General features: G+C 41.9%; 2 protein-coding genes and 1 long non-coding RNA gene across 3 annotated transcripts in view; 2 read left to right on the top strand and 1 right to left on the bottom strand.

The window, feature by feature from the left end:
- LOC140950166 (ragulator complex protein LAMTOR4 homolog) overlaps positions 1 to 20,110 on the bottom strand; it is a 218,179-nt gene that overhangs the window by 79,352 nt on the left and 118,717 nt on the right. The window lies entirely within an intron of this gene.
- Positions 766 to 19,086, top strand: LOC140950941 (uncharacterized). Its single transcript, XR_012167219.1, has 9 exons — positions 766 to 1,626; positions 2,107 to 2,308; positions 2,570 to 2,671; positions 3,590 to 3,738; positions 4,664 to 4,844; positions 12,836 to 12,991; positions 13,314 to 13,403; positions 17,942 to 18,000; positions 18,977 to 19,086. It is a non-coding gene; the product is annotated as an uncharacterized lncRNA (long non-coding RNA).
- LOC140950563 (uncharacterized) lies at positions 8,359 to 11,871 on the top strand. Its single transcript, XM_073399800.1, has 2 exons — positions 8,359 to 11,169; positions 11,766 to 11,871. Exons 1-2 carry the CDS (start codon positions 8,862 to 8,864, stop codon positions 11,780 to 11,782), a joined length of 2,325 nt encoding a protein of 774 aa, XP_073255901.1. The 5' UTR covers positions 8,359 to 8,861; the 3' UTR covers positions 11,783 to 11,871.

Genomic DNA, 20,110 nt, shown 5'->3' with positions numbered 1-20,110 from the left:
TATCTCCTATTGCTATTTACTATCATTATTGTTATTATATTGTTATTATTATTATTATTATTATTATTATCATTATTATTATTATTAATAAGTAGTTTCTTAGAAATCGATTTTGAGATAAATATTAGCGATAAAAAATCACGACGTTTCGACCTCTCCGAGGTCATTTTCAAGTGTATAAAAGTTGTCTAAATTAGCATAAATAAGTTAAAAACAAGTTATAATAGATTAAAATGTGGTGAACGCTAAAATGTGATAAAATATGTAAAAATGTGAAAAGTGCTAAAAATATTTATAAAGTAAAAAAACAATGGAAATAAAACAATGTTAACAAGAACTACTCTAAACAAATAATTTGGCGCGAATTGAATCGCACTATTATTATTACATTATTATTATTATTATTATTATTATTATTATTATTATTATCATCATCATTGCCATTATTATTCATTTTCACTATCACTGTTTTAATCTTCTTTTAACTGTAACATAGTGGCGTGTTATGCATTTTCAGGTCATTTACCCTGAGGATGGCCAGTGTATCCTGTCGAAATATAGCTGAATAAAATTTGTGAAATCACACTCTTCTTTTGTGTTGAATATGTCTTTACTATGAAGGATTCTATTTATGATGAATGCCTGTGATAAGTTATATATATTACACTATACACTAATTGGTTCGTATTCCACACCAGTTACCTTTTAAGTGGACCAAAGGGGATAGTGTTCCTAGGCAGACAATGTAAATAATATATAATATCATGAAGAGGGGGTCTTTTTACAAGGCAAATACTAAAATCACTTAGAATTACATTATTTTTTATGACTGTAAAAATGACCTGAATTTTAAGAGGACTCATTTAGCTGCTTATTGTATAGAATCCAAAGTTAGCCACACACAAAGCGATACACTTAAAAATTTACATTCTAATGTAATCTAATTTTTACCATGTAAATAATATTATACTTTTACGTTCTTATTTTGTAAAGTTCCATTACATTAAATAATTGAGGCGATTTGTTGACAATTTTCTGACAGTCTGTGTCAACTAAATGAACCATTTTAAAATACGGTTTCACTTCACAGGGGTCGCCCCAGAAGGGGACATTTTTTCCAACATTACCCTCCTGGAGAACAGCGCGCTCATTGTCAGTTTCACCCCAGCTTGACAGATGCGGCAGGCGACGCCGACCGTGCAAAGAGAATGTACTTGGAGACGTTAGCTTCTTTGCTTTTTCATTTTTCCCTGACTTTCCCTGACCATAGCAACCCTGACTACAATAATTTGTTACTTTGTGCTTTTGGTGCATTACATTTTTGACTTTGAGACTCGACACTCATTCACCTTGGGCGCTCCATTGATACAATGATGCACAAACCAATTTCCAGCTTTGTTAGTAAGTTACCGGTTTCCTTTGCAATGAAGAGACAACCTCCGACATCTTCCATCCCAGGAGACCTCAGCGAAGTCTTTAAGTAGTACTTAGTTGCATTTCCACCCATACTCATAAAAGTTATCTCCACTTTTAGGGTCCATTAACATCACAAACCGGACACCATGGTATGACCATGGAGATTGTTTTCCGACATGAAAAACCTGAGGCAAATAACATGGCACACAGGTAAAGATAAAAAGTCCTTCAGTGAATGCAAACTTCCTCCATATACAAGCACCTCCAAATATGAGGGCCTCAAAAAGGGCCTTTGAAAATTGCAATAGAGAGAGACGGAGATGTTTAGTTTTTCTCTAATGAAGCTGAGTTAAAATAAATGAGATATGTGTATATCTATCAATGGTTTTGAGTTAATATCACTTTTGGACATATTACTTAATATCAATTGGGTAAAGGAAACCTAGATACTAACCTTTGATAAAATAATTTAATCTAACCTAGGTTTGTAGAAAGAAATTAAAAACGTGGCAAGCAATCGTTCCCATCTATATTTGAATAAATTCCTTTGTTGGCAGTCACGCAAATCCTCGGGAAATGTATTCCCAAAAATGCACTCTTACAGCCAACACGGTATTGTCGTTTGTTGTTACATTTGTCTCATTTCTTTGTACAAATTGATTTTCAAACACTGCTTCTCTTTCTGCATAGTCGAGTATTCACATACTCCCCCCTCAAAGATGGAAGCCCTGCATACTGCCCCGTTGCGTTAGGCTTTCTCCATTTACCAAGGTGCAGGGTATTCATTAAAGACCCAATTGAGGCCTGGGAGAGCCGGGATTTCCCAATGAGGTAGGGGGTAGGAGATTGGCCGCTCTTCTGCCAGATGGATACGTCGACGCAGACACTTAAGGTGAGATCAAATCTTCCAGTACATTTGGTTGGCAGAAAACAATGTGATAGTAATCTCTCCTACGTTACGACATTAACATTTATTTTTAAACACTGTTTATAAAATAAATTGACTGAGATCACATCTTCCTAATAGAGTTGGCGGGGCAAAGGTTTCTCTTTTGTTGCGGGGGGAGGGGGGAAGATATGGTACCTTCCTTCATAATATCTCCTTGATTTTGCGCATAATGATGTGTTCTTTTTCAAACATTCTTGTATTCAGTCACCACAGCTAAATGGCCTGCAGATGGGCACAATGATCAACAATAGTGTCCAGGATGCAGGATTTGATGCGAGGGAGCTCTCGCACAGATGATATAGATCTGTAAGTATGCCTGCATCGTTTACCAAATTTAATGCCCCCTAGCAATTTGTGGACTTGTCCAGTTATGTGAAACATGTTCAATAGGCAACAGTGATCATTCAAAAGTTAACGCCACAACCAAAAGCAAATGACCGATAACTGATGCCACTTGATAATTGTCTTTACCAATTCCATGCAATGCACTTTGCAGACACTGCATGGGCGGCAAAAGACAAGTAAATCATAACGATTAATAACAAGTATTTAAATATTCATTTTATACCATGTAATGCAGACTTTACTCACATATCTTATTGGCGCAAATGGAGTTTCATAGATGGACTGAACAATCAGACTCCTGTTCTCTTCTTTAGGGCTTCGCAACAAGATTTGTATTAACAACGGCTATGGAGAATGGCGGCCACTTAACGGATGGTCAAGTGGACCAGCTACGCCGCTTGGAGGGCTGGTCAGTCACTTCAGGGGTGGTCCACTTGTACGTAAAAAAAATAATAGAGCAGTATTCCGACACTGCTGGCTTGATAACTCCTGGTTAAATTAAGGCATGTGAGTAATGTCTGCATTACATTGTATGAAATGAATAAAACTTGTTTTTGATTGTTATAAAAATTTACCGACGGGCGCCCTCTCTTCAAATGAAAATGGCGGGAAGTAATAATGCGCGGCGTCCGCCAAGCAGAAAAGGCGGGAAAATCTTTGTGGCGTGATATAAATTTGGAAGCAAGGGGAAAAATTTTCACTCGCCCCAAGTGAAATGGCCAGTGAACACTCAGGTATGGCTTCATTTCTTATACTTTTATTACAGGCTGAACAACAACTAACGTTGTGGACTACATTGATTGAAGCGATGTGTTTACATTTTTTTAAAGTCTGAGTCAATGAAATGTGCAATTTTAAAATATGGTTTTCACTCCACAGGGCTCGCCCCGGAAGGGGACGTTTTCCTCAATATCACATTCCCAGAGAACTCCTCCTTAATCCAAAACTTCACCGCCACGTTGAGTGATGCGGCAGGGGACGAGGAACGGGCTGAAAAAATGTACCTGGACACATTAGCTCCAGGAACGGTAAGCCCTCTTGTTTTGTTGTGCCAACACAAGGACTACGCTAAAGTTAACACTTACATACTTGGATTAAAAAAGACATGTTCCTGGTTTTGTTACTGTTTTTCTCTATGCTCTTACTGTGCTCATTTTCCGGATTACAAGAATTATTTCAAGGGGGAAATGGTTCAACCACGTCAGTCTTTCTTGTTTGGAAAAATTAATGTCCAAAATTTGGGTCGGTCAGACGCAGCAAACAGAGAAAAAAAAAGGCCTAACGCTATACGTAAACAATACAAGTGTCTGTATGTAGACAACACTACCTTTATCAGTCTCTCACCAAACATATCTTTACATTTAGATAAAATCCATCGTTGATGCCAGGCAACTCTATCTAGCCTGGCATAAAGAAGCAAAGGCGGGGGTAGCTGTAAGCTTCCCCTTAGCCGAACTTGCAATAACATTCTGCGTGGCCTGCGCAAAGGCAGGATTTTCTTCCAAGAGAATCCTTAACAACATTTTCCGTGGTCTGTGTATGCGGGTAAGTGGACATCAAAATATACAAATACTCATTAGTAAATATCATCATTCAATGCACTATTTGGTAATCTCAACTGCTTACATGTGTATCAGGTCACAATTTCTTGCATAACATTGAGGGTTTTTTTTTTTTTCAGAAGCACTTCATCCGCCTTTTTGGTGGTGCGATTACATTAGTTGTATTTGCTATTTAATATGTTATATTTATTGCAAAATTACAAAGCTCGGGTACAACGGTTGCATTGTGCTTGAACTAATCAATTAATCCATCTGTGAATAATTTCAACGTGGCAAGCAGCCTGTATCGACTGCATGCATATAACCGTAACAGGCAATGTTTTGGAGAACGTAATTCCACTTTTGAGTCTCATCCAACTTCAACTAATAGGCACGTCTCCTTTATTTTCAGCAAGTTTCCAATGGACACATGAGTCCAGCAAAGCAGTTCCCTGAATTAGGATCAACTTTGAGCCGGTTCTTGCGCAAAGAATTAGGTGAAAAAGATCTGCACCCCAGGAAGCCAATGTTTGCCTAGTATTTTGAACATATCCTAGAGACTATTGGCTTGGAGACTCCAGCCGCATTGCAACGTAAGTGTGTTACATTGTATGCCACTGATTTATAAAAAATGAACTTGGTAATCTCTAGTTTTCTGCCCATGCATATTTTTCCTATAGGCGAGTTCAGGACAGAGAGCTTGTGCTACGAATGCGTTACTTCTTATTGCGTTACTAACGTGCATGCGCACCAGCTTAAGGGGCGAGGTCCGATGATTGTGTAATCGTTTGTAATCCTGCTTTGTGCTTTATGCCTATATCGTGATCGGTTATGTGAACGTTTGTAAGGTCCAATCATTTTAATCGGGAAAAGAGGTATGATTCTTTATTTAATAGATATATTTTTAACTTTATTAATGCATGAATCACGGATACATTAATCTTTATTTACCTACCGAAATAGTCGATAATCGTATTTGCTTTCTATCATGTTATCGCCGAGTTATTTAAGACATTGTGTTCAAGTCTCTTAGCTAGACTCTCGATAATTTCATTGTTGTTTCTGTTACAGTTTTTACGTGCCTAAACGATAAATAAATTTGTGAAGTATCACCGATCGCTATCTATGGTTTTGGTCGATACCTTTTAACGCAACGTGATGACCAGTACGCTACAGTAAAAACTCTCCCACTGTGAAAGGACTTTATTATGGAAAACGTGGTTGAATCAACGGAACCGTCACAAGAAGAAAACGTTAGGAAATGTTCACGCGAAAGACGGATGACAGAAAAAGGATTAGACTATCGAAAACAGTTGCTAGAAAGAGATCGCAATTCAGCTTTGAAAATATGGAAGGATCAGCTCCAGACAGCGAGGTCATTGGCTTCGACCTCGGATAACCTAAGAGTCCTACAACGAGAAGTCTTCAAGCTGGAAACACGAATGGAGAATCTCACTAAAGTGAGTCATAAACTGAACGACCTGCAAGATCCCGAAGAAAGATCTAAGGACATGGAAGATCACGGAATGTGGCTACACGAAAACATGGAAGTTACCAGAAGCCTGAATATCAAGATATGCGAGTTACAATCCGATGTGAACGATAGAGTCTCCCTCTATTCAAAACGTTCTCGCCGAAGTAGGTCGTCGAGTAAATCTAAAAACTCCAGCTTCTCTATTCCAATAAGAGCGCAAATGATGGCAAGAGCTGCCAGACTTGGCGCAGAACTCAGATTCCATGATATCGAAAGAGATAAGGTGGCCGCTTTAAAACGACAAGAAGACATCAAGAAATTGCAAATAATGAGGGAACTAGCAGCCTCTAACGCCGAACTTGAAGCAGTAACTAAAATCGAAGAGGAGGAATTCGGTGTTACTATAAATAAGACCGACGATCTTGGACTCCCAGAAGATGATGCCCATAGCCGTATCGAGGAATACCTAAAGTCACAATTGCAGTCCATTACTGACGAATCGTCTCCCGAAGCTACCGCTAAAACAAAGGTCGTATCCACAACGATGTCGGAAGTGGTCGCCAGCTCGTATCAATCTTCCGGGGCAGCCTCTGGATTCCAAAACGCCCCCTCCACTTCAATCTCAAGATCGCACGCCGAAACAAACGTTACATTCGTAAAGAGGTCAGAAGTCACTGCCAGTTCTTGTCAGTCTTCTATTTTAAACCCTGCCGCTCCCGCCTTTACGACAAATTCGACGCCTGTCCAAACGATTACATATCCATTCAGTCCTTCCCAGGCTTCCCCGAAGGGTAGAGCTAGTACACCGGAATTGACAGGTGTCGGCAAAGTCATCACGAAATTAGCAGATCTGCTCACTCAGCGACAGGACAAGGACTCACTCCCGCGGCCAGAACCTGAAGTATTCAACGGTGATCTGTTGCGATACCCACTATGGATCAAGTCGTTCGAGACCTTCATTGAGAGAAAAACGAAGGACCCATCCGAAAGACTTTACTACCTCGGCAAGTTTACAGCTGACGAAGCTAAGGACTCAATCAACGGACTCCTCCCTCTGGACTCTGAGGAGGCCTACGTTGAAGCTAAGAGAATCCTGGCAAGCAGATTTGGAAATCCCTTCCTGGTGTCAAATGCATATCGGAAGAAAATTAACGACTGGCCAAGGATATTGCCGAACGATGGCCCAGGTCTTAGAAGGTTTTCAGATTTTCTCCAACACCGCAACACCGCAATGCATTCAATTAAGTACTTGGGTGTACTCAACGATCCAGAGGAAAATCAAAGGATGCTCAAGAAACTTCCGAGTTATTTAGTCTCTAGATGGAGCCGAATCGTGGATAAATGCATTGGTGAAGAGCAAACGGACAAATTGAACTTAGAAGAAGTACCTTGTCACGCAAGAGAAGCTACATATCCTTCCTTTGCGGAGTTTTGCCAGTTCCTGGCGACGGAAGCGAGAATTGCATGCAATCCTGTCACCTCTCTACGAGCAATTAAAGACGAAGATTTGAAAGGGAAAACGCATAGCGGATTACGAAGGAGCAAGGGTCCTGGACTCAGCAGTCTAGCAACAGGCGTAAACGAAGCTGAGGGAGGAAGCGAGTAAAGCAAAGAAGAGAAAAGGAACCGACAGACGCTCTGCCTCTACTGTAAAGCCTCTCATGATCTTGAAAATTGCGAAAAATTTCTGCGCTTGCCACTGAATGAGAGAAGAGACTTCGTCCTGGCCAAGCGCCTATGCTGGGGGTGTCTAAAGTGGGGACACGTAAACAAAGATTGCCGTAGGAAGAAAGCCTGCAAGACATGTAACGGACCACACCCTTCTGCCTTACATGATGAAACATGGAAGACACCAACAAAGGAAGAAGCCCCTAACGTGAAACAAGACAGGAGCAACTCAAACAAGGACGCATCCGTCTCCAATCGAATTGAAGTCTGTCATATGAAGGGTTTCGACCACTGTACATCCCATTCGTTGATCGTCCCGGTCTGGCTTCATCATCAAACTAACCCTGATAACAAGATCAAAGTGTACGCACTCCTGGACGAGCAGTCAGATGCATGTTTCATCAGGGAATCTACTCTCGATACGCTTGGCGTTGACGGTCCAGAAATTCACTTGGAACTTTCAACCGTTCTTGCTCAGAAGACCATAACTAGCAAGAAGATAACCGGCCTCTCAGTCCGTGGCATCAATGAAACGATAGATATTCCTCTCCCTAGAACGTATACAAGAAACGTCATTCCTGCTAGAAGCAGCCAAATACCGATTCCCGAGACCGCCAGGAAATGGCCCCACCTAAAGGAAATTGCAAGTCACCTGATGCCACTTGATAACGACATCGAAGTTGGTCTTCTCATAGGAGCTAACTGCGCCCGAGCAATCAAACCGCACAAAGTGATCCTCGGAAATGATGACGACCCGTACGCCAAGAAAACCGCTCTTGGGTGGGGAATTATCGGCGTGGTTGAACGAACGAGCCAAGACGACAGTGCCATTGATGTTGCCGGTGACATACTCTGCAACCGAATAGTTGCTCACGAAGTCAAAACTACATCAGAAAGAAGAACATGTCACTTCGCCTTGAAGACCCATGTTAAAGAAACTATTAGCCCGCTTCAAGTAGAGAGAATGTTCACGTTGGACTTAAACGATAAAGGAACAGAAGAAAAGTCACTCTCATTCGAAGATAGAAGATTCCTTAAGACAGCAAAGGAAGGCATTCACCAACGAGAAGATGGGCATTATGAAATGCCTCTCCCTTTAAGGAACGAAAACGTCGAACTGCCGAACAACACGGACCTAGCATTGAGCAGATTAATGAAGTTGAAGCAGAAGTTGCAGAGCGACACACAATACCGAGAGGATTACGTTGGCTTTATGCAAGAGACCATAGAGAACTGCTTCGCAGAGAGAGTTCCCAGCACAGAGGTATCATGAAACGATAAACGCGTCTGGTACATTCCTCACCACGGAGTGTACCATAAGAAAAAACCAGGCAAAATAAGAGTGGTGTTTGATTGTAGCGCCCTATGCCATGGCCAGTCTCTCAACCAACAGCTTCTACAGGGCCCAGACCTCACCAATAACCTTACTGGAGTATTGTGTCGTTTCCGAAAAAAACGAGTGGCTTTCATGTGTGATATCCAGGGAATGTTTCATCAAGTCAAGGTCGACCTCAAGCATCGAGACTACCTCAGATTCCTGTGGTGGGAGGATGGAAACGTCGAGAGCGATCCAGTCGAGTTCCACATGACTGTTCATCTTTTTGGCGCAACTTCTTCCCCCGGATGTGCCAACTTTGCCCTAAAGACCACTGCTGACCATTTTGAAGATGTTTGTGGCAAAGAAGCGGCAGAGTTCGTAAGGAAAGATTTTTACGTCGACGACGGCCTAAAGTCGGTGGCAACGAACGAACAAGCAATAAACCTCATCAAGAATACCAAGTCTTTATGCCAGAGAGGAGGATTCCGACTACACAAATTTACTTCAAATAGTCAATTAGTCATCAGCTCCATACCTCCTGAAGACCGAGCCACCAAAACGAAGCATCCCAGCCTCCTCAACGACACCGCAATCGAACGCGCGCTGGGAGTGCATTGGTGTATAGAGTCTGATACACTTCAATTCAGAATCGAGCTGAAGGACAAACCGTTCTCAAGAAGGGGTATCCTGTCCACCGTTAGTTCTGTTTATGATCCCCTGGGCCTGGTAGCACCCTTCATTTTGTTAGGCAAGAGAATCCTTCAGGAATTGTGTCGCGAAGGTGTTGATTGGGACGATGATATTCCAGACAACATTAGAGCGAGATGGGAGAAATGGAGAGCCGAACTCCCCTTACTGGAAAGGTTGAAGGTCCCGAGATGCTATAAACCCGAAGACTTCGGAGAAGTTAAGACAGTTGGGCTGCATCATTTTTCCGATGCCAGCCAGAGCGGCTACGGACAGTGTTCGTATCTTCGCTTGATGGACGACGCGGAAAGTATCCACTGCTCCCTCGTTATAGCAAAGTCTCGCGTAACGCCATTGAAGCCTGTTACAGTGCCCAGGCTTGAGCTCACTGCTGCTCTGGTTGCATCCAAAATGGGTGGTGTCTTGCTGAAGGAACTTGAGTTTGACCAAAAAAAGGAAACCTATTGGACAGACAGCAAAGCTGTGCTGGGATACATAAACAACGATGCTAGAAGATTTCACGTTTTTGTTAGCAATCGTGTCCAGGAGATACGTGAACGAACGTCACCAGCACAGTGGCATTATGTAGGGACAAAAGAAAACCAAGCCGACATCGCTTCCCGTGGTTCCGGGGCACAAGAACTGATCGATACCCGTCTGCGGTGGAATGGACCAGACTTCCTCTGGAAACCCTTAGGGGTTTGGAACCAGACTGACATTAACCCTTCTATTCATCCCGACGATCCCGAAGTTAAAAGGGCTTCCGTTCTGACGACTAAAGCCCAAAATCCCCCGTCCCTTTTAGAACGCCTGGAATACTTTTCCTGCTGGCACCGAGCCAAGAAAGCCGTAGCTGTTTGTCTTCGCATCCAAGAGAAGTTTCGAAGTCGATCTCCTGGCGTCAACGACACCACTGCACGATGTCCAACTGGTTCTCAGAAAACCAAGTATATTCCAGTTAATGTTCAAGAGTTACAGAGGGCTGAAAACGAAATAATCAAGAACGTACAAAGAGAAGCATTTAGCGACGAATTACGTATTCTCAAGGAAGCCAGTACCAGAGAACGAGCAACTGACCGAAGCACCTCTACCGCTCCAGGAAGGAGGGAAATGAAGAAGACAAGCTCTCTTTACAAGCTCGATCCATTCCTTGACGATAACGGCGTACTCAGAGTTGGTGGACGAGTAAGACTTGCAACTGGCCTTACCTTCGATACCAAACATCCCATCATCCTTCCGAAAAAGGGGCATGTAACCGAGTTGATTGTCTGTCATCACCATCATTCAGTCGAACACCAAGGTCATGGAATCACCCATAACGAGATCAGATCGACTGGTTATTGGATAATCGGTGGTGGCTCAGCCGTGTCCAGTCACATTTCAAGATGCGTCAAATGCCGAAAACTGAGAGCAGCTCCTCAAGAACAGAAAATGGCCGACCTGCCAGAGGATCGTCTCGAGCCTTCTCCCCCGTTTACGTTCTCAGCAGTTGATTATTTTGGACCCTGGTTCGTGAAGGAAGGTCGGAAGCAGCTAAAAAGATATGGAGTACTGTTTACATGCCTATGCTCCCGAGCGATCCACCTTGAAGTTTCGAACACCCTTAGCACAGATTCCTTTATAAACGCTTATCGTTGCTTCATCGGTCGCCGTGGACCAGTGCGCCAGCTTCGATCCGATCAAGGCACCAACTTTGTTGGAGCGATGAACGAACTGCAACAAGCCCTTTCCGAATTAAATCACGAGCAGATAAGAGAAGAGTTGCTGAAAGGTAGCTTCGATTGGGTGAAGTTTAAGATGAACGTTCCACACGCAAGCCACATGGGAGGAGTTTGGGAACGTCAGATACGGACGGTGCGAAGTGTCCTAGCCTCGTTATTAGAACGTCACGGAAGCCAGCTAGATGACGAATCACTGAGAACGTTCATGGTTGAAGCCGAAGCGATCGTTAATTGTCGGCCTTTAACAGTTGACAGCATCAGTTCTTCGCAGTTTTCCGAGCCGCTGACGCCCAACCACTTACTCACCATGAATTCGAAGGTTGTCTTACCTCCTCCGGGTGATTTCCAACGCGTTGATCTATACCTAAGCAAGCGGTGGCGTCGTGTCCAATACCTAGTAAACGAATTCTGGTGTAAATGGAAAAGAGAATTTCTGCAGTCCTTGCAGTCAAGACAGAAATGGATTTCAGTGAAGCGAAATGTACAAGTGGATGATGTCGTGATCGTAAAGGACGACAGTTTACCACGAAACCGCTGGAAGCTAGCTCGTGTCAGCGAGACTTATCCCGACAACGACGGTCTGGTCAGGAAAGTAAGAATCGTGGTTGCCACAGACGCCCTTGACGACCTTGGCAGGCCCACAAAGGCAGCTGTGTACCTTGAACGACCTGTCCAAAAACTGGTTCTATTGCTCCCTACAGATCAAGTTGCAGGCCGGGGAATCCCCTCCGAGGAGCCATAGCAGTACCAAGTATAATGTTGACCCGATATCAGCCAGAATCCCAAGAAGAGACAATGAACAATACAATGATCGAATGACTTTTATTAAGTTTTGTTTCGTTTGTTAAGTAAATTGTTGCTACAATTTAGGGGAGCCATGTTACGAATGCGTTACTTCGTATTGCGTTACTAACGTGCATGCGCACCAGCTTAGGGGGCGAGGTCCGATGATTGTGTAATCGTTTGTAATCCTGCTTTGTGCTTTATGCCTATATCGTGATCGGTTATGTGAACGTTTGTAAGGTCCAATCATTTTAATCGGGAAAAGAGGTATGATTCTTTATTTAATAGATATATTTTTAACTTTATTAATGCATGAATCACGGATACATTAGTCTTTATTTACCTACCGAAATAGTCGATAATCGTATTTGCTTTCTATCATGTTATCGCCGAGTTATTTAAGACATTGTGTTCAAGTCTCTTAGCTAGACTCTCGATAATTTCATTGTTGTTTCTGTTACAGTTTTTACGTGCCTAAACGATAAATAAATTTGTGAAGTATCACCGATCGCTATCTATGGTTTTGGTCGATACCTTTTAACGCAACGTGATGACCAGTACGCTACAGCTTGTATAAACAAGTAGGATAAAATGTATTGTGAAAATTAAATAATGTATACTCACCTGTGACGATTGTAAAGTGATAGTTGGATGTCCTTGTTAAAATACACTATAATTATGACCTACAGAGAAAGGAAAGAAAACTCAGAACTGAGGTTTGGAATGGCACGCAAGACATGTCCGTTATAGGCAAATGCTGAGGTTAACATCAAAAAACAAGGGTTACCATCACACAGAATTAAGAATGTGCATTGGAAGTTTCGGTCTGATATGTAACTTCCAGAATTCTGGTAATGACTAAGGAAGACCATGAATAGAGGATGTAGACATGTAATAAGTATTACATAACTTATGATCTCCTTTCTTTTCCAGTATCCTTCCTCTACAGTTTGTCAGCTCACTGTGGTGCAGAGCAGGAACAATTGTACAAATGTCTGGTACCCCAGCCTATACACATCTCAGAGAAGAGCTGGGATTAGGGGAGTTTCCCCTTTCTTAGGGAATCAAAGTAGGGGATGTCACGTTCAGGTATCCTTGTTAAATTGTTACTAACCCGGACATAAACGACCGTAATTAGTTACTTTTTATGCATATCGCATTTTTTGAGCCTTGAGACTCATCACTCATTCACATTAGGCACTTACTTGAGACAATGATGCGCATATCAATTTCTGCCTTTGTTGGGGATTAATAGGTTTCCTTTGAAATGAACCAACAAATGGGAATATAGTGCACAGACGTAAGAATTCCAACATTTTGTCTGTTCATCCCAGGAGACCTAGGGGAAGTCTCTAAGTAGTGCTTAGTAGAGTTTTGAACGGATAGTCATAAACGTCCTTTCCATTTTTAGGGGTAGAAGCACATCCACCTCACAACAGGATGCTGTCATGGAGGTTGTTTTCCTGCACGAGAAGCCGGAGGCAGACAACCTCACACACAGGTAAAGATAACTAGTCCTTCGGACAATAACAAGATTTACTTACATTTGTTAATGCAAACTGCCTCCAGAATATAAGCATCTTGAGAAATGAGTCCATCAAAGACGGCCTGTGGAAAATAGACGAGAGAGAGAGAGAGAAAGATCTCATTTACACTCAAGTTCTCACACCTAAAGCTGAGTTAAATTACGTAAAGTATGTGTATGTTCCTTAGTGGGTTCGAGTTGATATTAATTAGTTGTGCAAAAAGAAGAAAATATTTGTAAAAGTAGGTATTAACCTTGGATAAAACAAATCTAAGCTAGCATTACAGTAAGAAATAAAAGAACGTGGGAAGCAATCGGTCCAATCTAGATTTGAAAAAAATTTCTTCAGTAGCATTGATGCAAATCCTCATGTAATTTATTCCCAAAAATGCACCCTTATAGCCAAGACCTCTTTGGCCATAACAAAGAGGTGTCATCAGTATCATAGGTGGTCCTGACTTTCAAAAACTTTTTGGGGATAGGGATTCAGGCGCCATATTGTCTTACACATTGAACATTTCTATAGCAAGGACCTTACTTCTGTAAATGGAAAGGTTGTCCCATCCTACCTCCTCTAGCAGGGGCCCAGTGCTAGGATCATAAATGGAAAAGGTTATGATCATAGCCGTGCGATGTTGTATGGTTTTGAAGCTTTGGAGCTAGATCTGAACCAAGAAGCCTCCCAGATAACACTGCAACAGTCAAAGAATGGTTAGATAAAAGAGTTGTACATTGTTTGCCGGGGCCAATGGAGGAACAAATTGTCTCACACGCTTAAGCGCTCCTAGATCCTACAAACAATTCTTCTGCTTTTGTGCTGTTAGTAGCCGCTGGGTATATTTTCGGTATTGTCATTGGCTTTTACATTCTTCTGATTTTTCATGCAAATGGATTTTCAAACCTTATTTCTCTTTTTGCATAGTCGAGTCCACACATACACGCCCCTGGCAGCCCCTACTGCCCCGTTGCCTTGGGCTTCCTCCACCTTGCAAGGCGCGGGGCATATCTCAAGAGCCCCATAGAGGCGTGGACTTCAAAAAACTTTCAAAAACGAGAAGGTGTGGCAGAGTGGCCGCTATTTTGTCAAGTGGATACATCCAACCAAACTCTAATAGACTACGAGTAGTCCCCCATTTTTCCTCAGGGATAGTAGAGCGAGCAAAACGCGAGCGCGCGTGAAAATCAACCCACGCGATAAAAGGCGGCACGCGGCGGGGAGAGAGAAAAATAAGGGACTACAGACAAAGCCCAATCTTTTGACCCTTCACGGCCGACTGATTTCGGAGTGTGAAGTTCGTATCCCCTTCCAAATCAATTAAGCGCATCCAATGGGATTCCTTCCCTCATTGAGCTGTCATTGCTCTTGTCATCGGTAAACTGCGGGGGATACTTATGGCAAGCAAAAGAAAACCCAGATACTAATTTTCTTGACGGTTGTTTCGCGTGAAGAACTGGATAGTGTAGGCAACACACGACTTTTACTCATGCCAAAATGCTGCTTGTTGTAATGAATTTTTTTTCTTTGACGGATAGATTATGCTTTGGAGGAAAACGTTCTGACTGAGCAAATGTGATTTTTGCCGCTTATTTCATACTGAGAGGTCGTGACACGCATATTAATTTTCTGCGGTTATTGTTTATGGTCGGCATGATTTTGCCCACTAATGCAAGAGCATTTTATTTCACCTCTTTTGAAAAGTAAAGCTCTTCAATGCGGTTAAATAAGGGTTTGGGGTTGTTTAGTTTCTCCGGCGATTGCCTCGTGGATCTGAATCATTTTAAGCGATTTTCTTTTTGGCCGTGAATGTGACGGTTTCCTGCAATGTTTTGTCACGCTGGGCCCAGCTTGTTAGCGTTTTTAGCAGGACGGATAGCGATATCCCAATCTCGAAGAATGGATTGCAGCTTAAACTAAAACTACATCAACTATGGAGAACTGCGATGTGACTCAGTCATGACTGCTCATGAATTTTAACTGCCGCTTGTTCTTCTGGAGATAATGTAAGTATTTGGACTGGAGTGCGTAGTTCCTCCCTTGGTGATAACTTTTGAATAAGCTTAACAGCCTTGCGACTGTTCTGTTATTCAATTCCCACTTTGTGATCAGACAAGACCATGGTTTCGGTTCTCCACGCGAACCTCATCAGTTGCCAGGTTGGCTTTCTTCTTAGTTGCTTCTACAAGAACAACTCTGACTAGTTATTTGTTCTTTGCTGTTATTAGTTCTGCTCTAGTTATTTGTTCTGTAAATTGAGATTATGTCGAGTGTTGATAGCGGCTGGCGCGTTTTTGACAGATGTTGACAGATTTCCATGGAAGAGCCAATCAGAGTTTCGCGTTGTGAGAGCAACACATTAGTTCAAAAGCTTGGGCTTTGTCTGTAGTCCCTCATTTTTCTCTCTCCCCGCCGCGTGTCGCCTTTTCTCGCGTGGGGTGATTTTCACGCGCGCTCGCGTTTCGCTCGCTCTACTATCCCTGAGGAAAAATGATTAATATTTTAATAATTAAGTTGACCGAGCAGAGGGAAGTCTGAGACCAATAAATTATAATAGCAACAAAGATGGAACAGCTTTCAACGAAATCTAGCATGGCCTAATGGAGACAACAGATGGCAACAGATCTGGAGGTTGGAGGTTCAAATCCTGGTGAGTACAGAATGAGGTTGCAAAAAAGAAGGAAATTGTTACTGAGTAAGGTAAGGGCAAAGTTGTAACTGAGTGGTAAGTTCCTGTCAAGGGGCTATCAGGGGTAGTTGATAAGAAACTGAGGGGTAGTAGGGTAGGGTTAGAAACTATGAGGGGGTTGGTGGAGAGAGTGATGCGGAAATTTACTTGTTTATTCTTCTTGCATCTAGTTCTTTTTCTTTGACCCCCCCTAAAAAGCCAAGCCCCTATTTTTTATCCACACCCCAAAAAATTAAAGGCCCTTTTTCAGACAGTTGATTAAAAACTGATTTACAAAAATTAAACCGGTTTTAAAAAAAATTAACTGGTTCAAAAAAATTTAACCGGTTTAAAAATATTAAACCAGAGGTAAAAATTGAGCTACAACATATACACATATTTCATTTACTTTAACTCAGCTTCTGCGGAGAAAAACTAAACATCCTGTCTCTCTCTATTACAATTTACAAAGGCCCTTTTTGAGGTCTTCATATTTGGTGGTGATTGTATAAGGAGGAAGTTTGCATTTCCAGTGGTAAGTAAACATGTGTATTCACCGAATGAGTGTTTATCTTTACCTGTGTGCCATGTTATTTGCCTCAGGTTTTTCATGCCTGAAAACAACCTCCATGGACACACCATGGTGTCCGCTTTGTGATTCTAATGGGCCCCTAAAAATTTTTTATGATTATTGGGTGGAAACTCAACTAAGTACTACTCAAAGACTTCCCAGAGGTCTTCTGGGATGAAAATGTTGAAGTTCATAGGTCTGTGCACTGTATTCAGTTTCATTGTTTCATTGCAAAGGAAACACCTAACTTACTTTAAAATACTGGAAATTGGTATTTGCATCATCATCTCAATAAAGCGGCTAAGGTGAATGAGTGTGGAGTCTCAAAGTCCAGAAATGTGATATGGACCAAAAGCACAAAGTACCAAATTATTGCAGTCAATGTTGCCATGGTCAGGTAAAGTCAGGGAAAAATGAAAATTTCTCAAGTTCAGGGAAAAGTCAGGGGAGATCATTGACATTGTCAAAGCCCGGGGGGGGGGGGGGGGTACTGCCATATATGGGCTATATAGGTATGTGCCGCTGTGAAGGGTATGGTTTTCAAGCAGTGTACTCTAGGATAGGGTATATAAATCAGAGCATTTGGCTCTAGAATAGGGTATCATTTTTCAGGAAACTGATCAGTTGGTTGAAGATTTTATCTAGACTTGGTACACAGCTACTCTAGGATAGGGGGATTTGGGGAGTTTACTCTAGTATAGGGTAGCAAAATTCAGCTGAACTAGCTCTGGTAGAGGTTAAGGGTTCCAGGCTCCTAGCGGCACATCCCCACCCAGAAATTCCTAAAGTACCCCCCCCCCCCCCGGGGTGTCAGAGTCAGGATTTTAATACTGAGTGTAATACTGAGAGAAGATTTAACAAAGATACCTGAAGGTTACATCTTTAACTTTGATCCCCTGGGAAAGGGGAAACTCCCCCAATCCTAGGTTCTTCCTGATGCTTCTATACTCAGTTGATACATGAGTTTGCACAATAGTGCCAGCACGGGCGCCGCAGTGTGCCGATAAACTGTGTAGGAAGGATACTGGAAAACAAGAGGGATCATAACTTACTTAATGATTCCTACATGTCTACATTCTTGATTCATACTGTTCCATACTCATTGACATAACATTGGAACTTACATTCTGTCTAAAACTGTAATGCACATTGTTAATTAATTATTCTGTTTTATCGTAACCTTTCATTTTTGACGATTTATGTCAACATTTCGTTATAAATGACACGTCGTGTATGCCATGTCAAATCTAAGTGCTAATTTTTGTCCCCTGTATTGGCAGGTCGTGTTTATGGGGTATTTCAACAAGGACGCTCAACTATCACCTTACAATCATCATAGGTGAGTATAAAATTGGCACAATACATATCTATGAAAGGTGTTTATAGAAGCACTCTGTCTTGAGCACATGCCTATACGAACGATATGCATTACCAGAAAACTCGAGATTAACAAGTTCATTTTTATGAATTAGAGGCATACAATATTACAAAATACTTTCATCTTATCCGCTTACGTTGCATCGCAGCAGGTGTGTCCAAGCCAATGGTGTCCAGGATATGTTCGAAATCCTGCGCAAACATTGGATTCTTGGGGTGTAGATCGACCTCCCCCACTTCCTTCCGTAGGAAGCGAATTAACGTTTTCCCCAACTCGGGGAACTCTTTTGCGGGGCTAAGATGGCCATTGGAAGTTTGCTGTAAATGAAGGAAACCTGCATATCAGTAAAACTAGGATGGGACACAGAATTTGAGTTACCTGCTCCAAAAATATGACATGTCAGAGTTGTGTGCATGATGTCGAGACAGTCCACTTGATATGTTGAAATTATTCACAGTTGGTTGGAGTGATTATTTCAAGGACAGTGTGACTGTTATAGCCTGGCTATGTAATTTTGTACTAAATATATATTGATATTCATTGGAAATTAAGTGCTTTGTAGAACTTGTCTAATATATTAAATAGGAAATACAACTAATGTAATTGCAGCACTAAAAAGGTAACTGAACAGCTTCCAAAAAAACATGGATTGATTAGGTCAAGCACAATGCAACCGTTGTACCCGAGCTATGTAATTTTGCAATAAATATATATTCGTCGAAAAGTAATTGCAAAGAAATCATCATGTAACATATTAAATAGGAAATACAACTAATGTAATCACACCACCAAAAAGTTGTATGAAGAGATTCTAAAAAAAAAACTCTCACTGTTATGCAAGAAATTGTGACCTGATACACATGTAAGCAGTTGAGATGACCAAAAAGTGCATTGAATGATGATAGTTACTAATGAGTATTTGTATTTTAATTATTAGGTATTTTGATGTCCACTTACCCACATACACAGACCACGGAAAATGTTGTTGAGGATTCTCTTGCAATAAAATCCTGCCTTTGCGCAGGCCACGCAGAATGTTTTTATTGCAAGCTCGGGTGAGGGGAAGCTTACAGCTACCCCTGCCTTTGCTTCTTTATGCCAGGCTAGATAGAGTTGCCTGGCATCAACGATGGATTTTATCTAAATAAAAAGATATGTCTGGTGAGAGACTGATAAAGGTGGTGTTGTCTACATACAGATACTTGTGTTGTTTACGTATAGCGTTAGGCCCTTTTTTTTTCTCTGTTTGCCGTCGTCTGACCGGCCCAAATTTTGGACATTTTCCAAACAAGAAAGACTGACGTGGTTGAACCATTTTCCCCTTAAAAAAATTCTTGTAATCCGGAAAATGAGCATAGTAAGAGCACAGAGAAAAACAGTAACAAAACCAGGAACATATGTCACAGTGTATTTTGTTAATCCAAGTATGTAAATGTTAATTTTAGCGTCGTCCTGGGGTTCGCCTAACAAAACTGAAGGGCTTACCGTTCCTGGAGCTAATGTGTCCAGGTACATTTTTTTAGCTCGTTCTTTGTCAGCTGCCGCATCAGTCAATGTAGCGGTGAAGTTTTGTATTAACGAGGAGTTCTCCGGGAATGTGACGCCGAGAAAAACGCCCCCTTCAGGGACGAGCCCTGTGGAGTGAAACCATATTTTAAAATTGCACATTTCATTGACTCAGACTTTAAAAAAAGGTAAACACATCACTTCAATCATTTAATTCACTGGAACGCGGAATTCAATGTAGTCCACGACGTTAGTAGTTGTTCAGCCTGTAATAAAAGTATAAGAAATGAAGCCATACCTGAGTGTTTACTGGCCATTTCACTTGGGGCACGTGAAAATTTTTTCCCATGCCTCCAAATTTATATCACGCCACAAAGATTTTCCCGCCGTTTCTGCCTGGCGGACGCCGCGCATTATTACTTCCCGCCATTTTCATTTGAAGAGAGGGCGCCCGTCATTATGCGCGGGAAATCGCAACACCTGTGTCACAACCAACTTCCCCACTTTCTGCGTTCCCCACTCCCTGCGTTCTGATTGGTTGAGCTACTACTAGGCGATATGTTAT

This window comes from Porites lutea, chromosome 10, assembly GCF_958299795.1.
Source record: "Porites lutea chromosome 10, jaPorLute2.1, whole genome shotgun sequence".
NCBI classification, from domain to species: Eukaryota; Metazoa; Cnidaria; class Anthozoa; order Scleractinia; family Poritidae; genus Porites; species Porites lutea.
This window is presented reverse-complemented; position numbering and strand designations above follow the sequence as displayed.

What these genes read in the sequence shown, in the direction of transcription:
- LOC140950563 (XM_073399800.1), top strand. Translation starts at nt 8,862, where the DNA reads ATGTGTGATATCCAGGGAATGTTTCATCAAGTCAAGGTCGACCTCAAG.